The sequence below is a fragment of the Filicampus tigris genome, chromosome 3 (genome assembly GCF_054856515.1).
Source record: "Filicampus tigris isolate MCC_2025a chromosome 3, RoL_Ftig_1.0, whole genome shotgun sequence".
NCBI lineage: Eukaryota > Metazoa > Chordata > Actinopteri > Syngnathiformes > Syngnathidae > Filicampus > Filicampus tigris.
In genome coordinates, this window is record NC_141219.1 from 13,703,506 (window position 1) to 13,712,279 (window position 8,774).

The following is an 8,774-nucleotide window of genomic DNA, read 5'->3' on the forward strand; positions in this document are numbered from 1 at the left end:
CTCATATCTCGAAAAATTCGTAGTTTGAGTCACTCGTATCTCAAGGCACCACTGCATTCTTCATTTTAATTTTTGTCAATTCATATCATAGATGAGCTTTCGGGGCTCACTTTAAATGTATTTATTCCTGTATTGCTGTACAGTTTAGTTTACTTGACTTTATTACACAATACTTATTGACTTTTTAAAAAAAATCTTGCACTCAACAAATACTTCATATGCATTAAAAAAAACTAAAGCTGATACTAAAACTGATAAAAACGGAACTAAAATGAAAAATCTTCAACAAATAAAAACTCAAGACAACCAACAAATTTGCTCTAAAAACGAATTAAAATTAACTGAATTAAAAAAAACAAAAGTCAAAACAAAATAAAACTAACTATAATGAAAAATCCATTACTATTATAACCCTGTTATCAACTGGTGGATACACAGGTTAATTGTGCTTTCTGTCATCTAGTATCAGAGAATTTAATTTTTCTGCTTGTCACAAGGCATCGCTAGCATAGCTAGGTGAGCGAAGGCACATTATCTGTAGTGGAAATTGCTAATTTCCCATTAATGTACCGGACCAAGGTTTTAAGATTCTGAGAATCATAAATACATTGGTGTAAATTGAATGTCAAGGTTAACACCCCCCCCCCCCCCCCCATGAGTCTATACACTCAAACCTGTAGCTAAGATTGTGTGCTTTATGAGGCATACATGGTTGGAGGGTGCCCCGCTGTGCATTGCGGGGTCATGTTTTGCCTAAAAATGGTCTGGGTCCTCTCATCGTTGTACAAGACTCAAGGTGTCGAGTGTCCATCATCGAGTTGGGGCCCAAAATGGAACTGCCCATGCTTGCTGTCTAGGCACATTCCTGGAAAGTCAGATTCGGAAGCAATAGCTCACCTTTCACTGGACTCTGCTACCCAACCGCAGGGGTTGATGGGAAAGGGAGAGAAACCCTATCCTCCTTCCATCTTTTATGGATTAGACCCTATCATCCCTTCCTCAGACTAACATCTTAAATGTTTACAGTTTCTCACTCCTGTTTGACCCCTTGGTGAATATTTTTGCTGAATTTCTAGTGTCAGTCTATAATTTTCCCCTTTGGCTACTTTGCCATTATGACTATCATTAAATTTGCCTTGTCATCTATTAGAAAATAATAAAGCAGGGTCAAAAGTACCAAATAATGGACTTTAATAAATTATTAATATGTATATACACTTACATTCACATGTGTTGGGCAACATGTTGTTGTTGTTATTTTTTTATTAAAGTTTTTTTTGGTTGGAAACATGGTTCAGTGGTGTTTTTTCACAGCCTTTCTCCGTACAACACAGGCAACAGACAGCAACAAAATATGCACATTTGTTGAAATAATGCATAGTTAAGAAGGTCAACAGCACAGACAGGCAGTCCATTGACAGCAGAGTGTTGCAGTGCCGCAGAGGTTGATTCTCCTGCTTCTCTCCCTCGCTCGAATTCCGCAAAGCTGGTGGCGGAGAGGATGGAGAAGCTGGGGCAGACGAGGGATTTAGAAGCACTTCCTGTGGACAATGCTGGGGCCTGCCTCGTCGTACTCCTGCTTGGAGATCCACATCTGCTGGAAGGTGGACAGGGAAGCCAGGATGGAGCCACCGATCCAGACGGAGTACTTCCTCTCAGGGGGAGCAATGATCTGGGTGAAGGGGAAAGCGGGAGAGAGTCGGTCAGTAAAGGGTCGGCACCCAACGTTCATCAGCATCATCCAATTTGTTGGGGCCCAAAGTGACATTTTTCCACAAGGTCACAAATCCCTAACTTTGGTAGCTGTCGGTAAGGTGCCTTCTACGCATAATCTCCCACGTAACAAAATGTACAGAATTTCATCATTGTTCGAGTAAATAATTCTAGTACAGTCCTTTAAAAAATATATATATTTATTGATTTTACATTTTTTACTTTTCATGTGCAGTTTTTTGTACTTTTTTGTAAAGTACTTCTGGGTAGCAGCTAGTGGGCGTGGCCAATTATTTTCACGATAACATGACCCCTCCGCCCCCCAAAATCTGTTTATTTTACATCTTAAATGTTAGATATGTTGTTAAGTTTTATAATCAATCATGAGTTGTAAGAGAAAGCTGTAGTTTTCCTCGTACGTTTATCAAGTCGAATTATATGATATACCTTGATCTTCATGGTGCTGGGGGCCAGGGCGGTGATTTCCTTCTGCATACGGTCAGCAATACCAGGGTACATGGTGGTACCACCGGAGAGCACATTGTTGGCGTACAGGTCCTTACGGATGTCAATGTCGCACTTCATGATGCTGTTGTAGGCGGTCTCATGGATACCGGCGGACTCCATACCTGTGGTGGGAACGAGGACAAGTGTTAGGGCTCGTCACTCGCAGGATGCTCTGTCAAAGTGCAGGCAAGGGGACATGCATCGTACCAATGAAGGAAGGCTGGAAGAGGGTCTCGGGGCAACGGAACCTCTCATTACCGATGGTGATGACCTGACCGTCGGGAAGCTCGTAGCTCTTCTCCAGGGAGGAGGAGGAGGCGGCGGTGGCCATCTCGTTCTCGAAGTCCAGAGCCACGTAGCACAGCTTCTCCTTGATGTCACGCACGATCTCACGCTCGGCTGTCGAGAGGGCAAAATTGGAGCGTTTTTGAATCACATTTTCCCCCCACTAATCACGCTGTACCATAGCACATCTGCGATGCCTTCACGGGCGCCATATGTTAAGCAACTATTTTTTTTTTTAATCGCTGCTCACCGGTGGTGACGAAAGAGTAGCCACGCTCGGTCAGGATCTTCATCAGGTAGTCGGTCAGATCGCGACCAGCCAGGTCCAGACGCATGATGGCGTGGGGCAGAGCATAACCCTCATAGACGGGGACGTTGTGGGTCACACCATCACCAGCATCCAGCACAATACCTAGAAGGAGGCAGGGGATGTAAGGTGTTTAGATATTGGTGCTCTTGAATACGTATAACGTGTCATGGCACACGTGCGTAAAAGTCGTGCGTAAAAGCTGTGCGTAAGATGATGTCGTATAAATGCAAAATGTGCCATTAAATACAAATGTATATCGTTTTCCGTGGAATGTATAAAATGTATGTGAGTCACGGAACACTGTGCGTAAAAATTGTGCGTAGAATGCTCTGATTAACCAGCGCCTTATTGTTGTACATGTTGCGAAAATAAATATATGCATCTAATAATTTGTATCTTATTGTGTTGTGTGCATTATTTATCGTGTCGTCAGTCTCACCGGTGGTACGGCCGGAGGCGTAGAGGGACAGCACAGCCTGGATGGCCACATACATGGCTGGGACGTTGAAGGTCTCAAACATGATCTGGGTCATCTTCTCCCTGTTGGCCTTGGGGTTAAGGGGGGCCTCAGTGAGCAGGGTGGGGTGCTCCTCGGGGGCCACTCTCAGCTCGTTGTAGAAGGTGTGGTGCCAGATCTTCTCCATGTCGTCCCAGTTGGTGATGATGCCGTGCTCGATGGGGTACTTGAGGGTCAGGATACCTCTCTTGCTCTGGGCCTCGTCGCCGACGTAGGAGTCCTTCTGACCCATACCGACCATGACACCCTGAAGGGGGGAGAAAAATGGGTGATGATGAAAACAAACGTCTATACGGGGTATGGAAACAGAATGACCTTGCTCTTAATGGATTACTCTCCTCACTGCATGGTGCGCATGGTGGTCATTGCATAAAGGTGCCAAATAACGACGCAGGTCACCTCATCTGGGACTAATTTTATCTCAAGGAGGCAAATACCACACTGGTGCAATAAAGAATGATATGATTTAACATCCAGCTGGCCTCAGATTACCGTACAAAATAGCACATTAAATCCTATGCTTAAAAAAATAGAGTGACTATACGTCCTATATGTTGCTCAAACTTAGACGTTTCTGTAAGGACGGTGTTTAGCTGAGACATTCTTGTGGGGGGGAGCGGGGTAGTTGTTGCGGATGATAGATATCCAGTATATTAAAAAAAAGTTTGTGCGTGTTGGAAATACTTAAAATATATAGATTATTGTGTGTTACCAGTATATTTATCATTCAAAAAATGTGATTTTTTATACAGTATCCTTTCCATAAAAAAATGATCTACAGTATAACACGTGTATTTAATACGCTTGATTCTTATCTTTCGTTCCTGATTGGCTGGGCATAGTCACACGGTTCTAAATTCTGGCAGGGAGGCGTGTCCAATTAACGTCCCTTTCTATAAATCGCTACATTTGCGGAATTATTATGAACATAACATAATTATTCAAACGTGCACTTTTGCCTCTAACCTAAACGGTTTACTATTGTGTGTATGTGTCGGTATGGTGACTGCTTACCTGGTGACGGGGGCGGCCCACGATGGAGGGGAACACGGCCCTGGGGGCATCGTCTCCGGCGAAGCCAGCCTTCACCAGGCCGGAGCCGTTGTCGCACACAAGGGCGGTAGTCTCATCGTCGTCACACATGTTGGCTTCTGCGGGACAAAAACGGCGATTAAGGTAAGTCTTTAAACTGGAATATACTGGTAGAATGTATGAAAGTAATAACAGCCAGTCTGGGCAAGTTTAGTTTAGTTTAGTTTAATGCTCGTAATAAAGTGCAAACCATTGTAAAAGTCATTAACTACAGTATATCAGTAATGAACCTCAAAATAGAATCACCTAATTGTAATTACAGTGATATACACAACATCTATTCTAACGTTGCAATGCTTTTACATTTTTAAGATAAAAGTGGATTTTGTCATCTGATGTCTGACTTTATTGCCTAGTAACATTTGGCACTAGATAGACAAAAAAAAAAAATCAAAACAAAAAACTATAGTGTACTGTGAATACATTTTGAGTCAAGAAAATAAGGAGGCACTGTTTCGTTTATAGCTAAAACTGAGCAACAGACGTTTTACTTTCTTGCCCAATAACAGTTGACACTAGGTAGCTGATGTTAAGCAAACCCAATTTGATCTAATAACTTTTAACTGAAAAAACGATAAAACAAAACAGGGATGTGAATACATTTACATAAAAAAAACTAGACGGCCAGCTAAATCTAAGTCAACGCTGTAATTGCTTAGAGAAAGTTTACAGTGGTATCAGTATGTCTAATGTCAACTTTGAATCTTACAAATTACACTAATTATCCATGTATTTGTTTTCTATACTGTTTATCCTGTTCAGGGTTGCAGGGAGCTGGAGCTTAGCCCAGCTGACTTTGAGCGAAAGGCGACTACACTGTTTGCCACTCAATCACAGGGTCTACATATATTAAAAAAGCCTAAATATAAACGCCATATCAACATGTATGACTGTAAGCTTTGCTGCAGCCTTATAAAGGTTGAATGGGCTTACATTGTCTAATTAAAATAAACTATTTAAATAAAAGTACACTTTTAATATGATAATGAATGCTAGTTTGTATTTTGTTGTGACTTTCGGCTGGTCCCATTAGGGGTCACCACTAGTAATTATTTTTGAAAAGCATATTATACAATCAAAAAATAAATAAATGAATAGATCCATTTCCCTATACCGTTTATTCCAGAGTGGTTCTATCCCAAGCGCGTTCCCCGTCCCGGATGTGTGGCCCCTAGGAGTCCCGGTGTTAGCATCTTACCTTAGGAGAGTGTCTGCGGCTCGGAGAGAATGACCCAACCAGTGCTGCTGCTGAACCAGCTACGGTCCTCCTTGCTGCTAGGTCGGCTTATATACACAACCTCCACCATTCACAAAGGTATCCACCCCGGCCCTCTGCCATATTTGGATGCTGCCAGGGCATGGGGGTTAGGGGGGGGGGAGTTGGGTGGGAGGCGTAGAGTCTGTGACGGCCATCCATCAGGTTTCAGGGGACTCATGAGTGACAGGGCGGCGCGCCCCCCGCAACATAGAGGAGCGCCTGCCATATTTGGAACTGTCGCTTTGACCTCCCGTAGAGGCTCGCGGGCACTCCTCAGGGCCGTATAAGGAGCACACGGACCCCTGGGGGTGCTGCTGGTGGCGGTGGGGTGGGGTTTCCAGGGGGAGATGCCAGTTGCTACCAAGCAGGGTTAGAGACCTGCTGCTAGTAGGCCTCATGCAGCCTTAAAATGGGAAAATGCTGCCCTCATCTGAACACATTTAGGTCCCGGCCCAAACGACTGGAAGGTCAGCCCATTGGGTTAAAAACAACCATCATATAGTCATATCAAGTCATCTTATATGATATAAGAGACAGAAACGTTTCAAATTGCACTTATTTGTGTGGAACTACTCGTCATTACTGCTGTTGACTGTGCATTTGGTGTGTTTTGTGGATGCAATATTGCTCCTTTATATTGATTTCTTTTTTTACTACCTTGGTCCTTACAAAATGACTTCAAAAATTGATATACAGCTAGCTACCAATTGTTTATCACTAATCTAAAGTGTATGCACTAATAATTTTCAGTATTCCTTAATGGGAATGTGTGGTCATTAACATCTTCAAATTGTCGATCCTCTTTAATGGCCACAAACAGCATCATCAAATCTTTCTGAGATTAATTGAATAAATAAGGAAGGGAATCTTATCTGTCTCCATCACAGGAGCACTTAGATTAATTATAACTCTGCTGCACTCCATTTTGTGTGTGTGCGCATAAAGGAAGGTTGGAAAGGGAATACAGTGTGTACATGCAACACACATACGTGCGTGTTGGCAGGTGTGAGTGCCGTATGTGGGGCCACAAGGAGTGAAAGAGGAGCGGCCAAGGAGGTTAAAATAAACTCCAGGGACTTAGGGTGGGAGGGCGCGCGTCGTCAGAAGCAAAATAGGACTTATCAGAATTTGGCTAATACAGATTAAAAAACATATATTTCAAATAAAATAAAAGAGAGTGACGAAGAATTTACACATACAATAGTTATGTAGGTATCGAGTTGAAAAGACAGATAGCAATGGATAGAAGCAATGAGCGCTTCGTAATGGAACTGAAATAGTCAACAAATCTCAAATGTCATCAAATGTATGTTGGGGATTTAGTTAGCAGCATGGTTAGCACAATAGCATCTTTAGCCTGTAATGTAATAGGAGCACAAACAATTTCACCTTTCACGACCTTGCCATTATACAAGAATCAAATTGGTTCTTCACTGTCGATTGTGCACCCTGAGGCAGATTTACAGTGGTGACTCGACTTACGAGTGACCCAACTTACAAATTTGTCGCAGAGAACTTCACAAGCAGCAGTTTGGCTGCTAGTCAACAATTCTTTAAAAAAAAAAAAAAAAGAAGAGACCAAGTGCATGCTTCAAGCTATTAATTGACACTCCCAGTTGAAGTTTACCAAAGAGAATTACGCATTGTGTATTTAACCAGTCCACATAACTATGTCCTACAAAAGTCTGCTAGATTAATGTTAACACAGTACAAAATGCAAGAGACGGGCTCACAAAACTAGCATCGTTGCGTAATTATATACCTTTAGACAACTTATTTTGGAGCACAAAAGGTGCAGCCACACTTGCAGACAGACTATAACAATACATGGAATGGAATAAATTGAAGGATAATGTGTTCCACACTCAAAAATAAAGTACAACTACTCATCCTGATTGAAGGAGAGGATGTGTACTAAAAGACATTTACTGTATTGTCAATCTTCTCTGGTTAGTTTCATGCTAGTCATCTTGCTGTTAACTACACACTTTTGACTGAATGTTAGAATATGCCTGGTAACTACATGCGTACCCCGCTTCTCTCCCAAAGTCAGCAGGGATAAGCGCCGACTCCACAGCAACCTAAATAAGGAAACGCAGTATAGAAAAAAAAAATTCAGCCAAAATTGATTGAATTAAATTTTTTCTGACTTTTGGAGTAACTATTGCATAAGGAAAGTACATCTGGATTTCAAAAAAAAATGCTAAGTGGTCATTGGTGTATTGTTCACTAATATTCTAAGAAAAAAGATGCCCGGAAGAGGGCGGGGCAGAATGATTTAAAAAAAAGAATTAAAAAAATGGTCCGAGGATTTTTGGAAAGGACGATGTGTGAAAATAGGGAGACGCCTCCATGGGTGCCCATTGAAAGTAGTGAGTGTGCATGAGGGTGCTGTGGGAGGGCGATGGCAAGGGGCTGAGCTACTTTAACACACTGGTCGTGTGCCATTTTTGATGCGCACGCCTGCGAAAGGCCTAAAATGTAAGCGGCCAGGCAGTTGCCGGGCCAGCCAGAGAGGGGAGGGAGGAGGTCAGAAGGGGCGAGGGGGCGGAGAGACACACCAGGAGGGGGTTGAGTGAGGCAGACAGGGAGGTGTATGGTATGGGTGTGTTTGTGTGTGTGCAGCAGGTGTTGGGGAGAAGAAGTGTTGCGTGTCAGTGGATATGTGACGATGCCAGCTGACGGACTTATTGGGTGTTTTTGTGAGGTTTGTAGCCCGTAAACTCACAGGGACACACAGAGAAAGTACAAGAGGAGACAAACAAGTGTTTGGGGTACTGGAACGACGCTCTACTTTGTAAGCATTTTGATTGTAGTAATGGTAACCTGTCTCCTTGCAAGGGCGGAGCAAACAGTTGTAAGGATTAACAAGCAATACAAACGATATAGTGTATTGAAAATTATATTTCAGGTAGGATTATGGTTGAAAATTGGAATATATTATATATATATTCACGTTTTAACTGAAGACATAGCTTTCAAAGTTGCAGTAATGTTCTTCAGTGATCACCAACAAGGGTGCAGTGGCACACTAAAGTGATGTGATTAAGGGTAAAGCACAAGAGTTTGAAGACATATGGACACCGTTTATG

General features: G+C 42.6%; 1 protein-coding gene across 1 annotated transcript; it reads right to left on the reverse strand.

Moving 5' to 3' along the window:
• Positions 1–1,174: 1,174 nt before the first annotated feature.
• LOC147149984 (actin, alpha skeletal muscle A) lies at positions 1,175–5,755 on the reverse strand. Its single transcript, XM_086026685.1, has 7 exons — positions 5,623–5,755; positions 4,347–4,483; positions 3,255–3,579; positions 2,756–2,917; positions 2,428–2,619; positions 2,161–2,342; positions 1,175–1,672 (listed from the first exon to the last, which is right to left on the reverse strand). Exons 2-7 carry the CDS (start codon positions 4,473–4,475, stop codon positions 1,529–1,531), a joined length of 1,134 nt encoding a protein of 377 aa, XP_085882811.1. The 5' UTR covers positions 4,476–4,483; positions 5,623–5,755; the 3' UTR covers positions 1,175–1,528.
• Positions 5,756–8,774: the final 3,019 nt, after the last annotated feature.

Coding starts and splice junctions, on each gene's coding strand:
- LOC147149984 (XM_086026685.1), bottom strand. CDS start 4,475: ATGTGTGACGACGATGAGACTACCGCCCTTGTGTGCGACAACGGCTCC. Junction 2,918..3,254: donor CGCCTCCGGCCGTACCACCG/GTGAGACTGACG, acceptor GCCTCCTTCTAG/GTATTGTGCTGGATGCTGGT. Junction 2,343..2,427: donor CTTCCAGCCTTCCTTCATTG/GTACGATGCATG, acceptor TTCCCACCACAG/GTATGGAGTCCGCCGGTATC.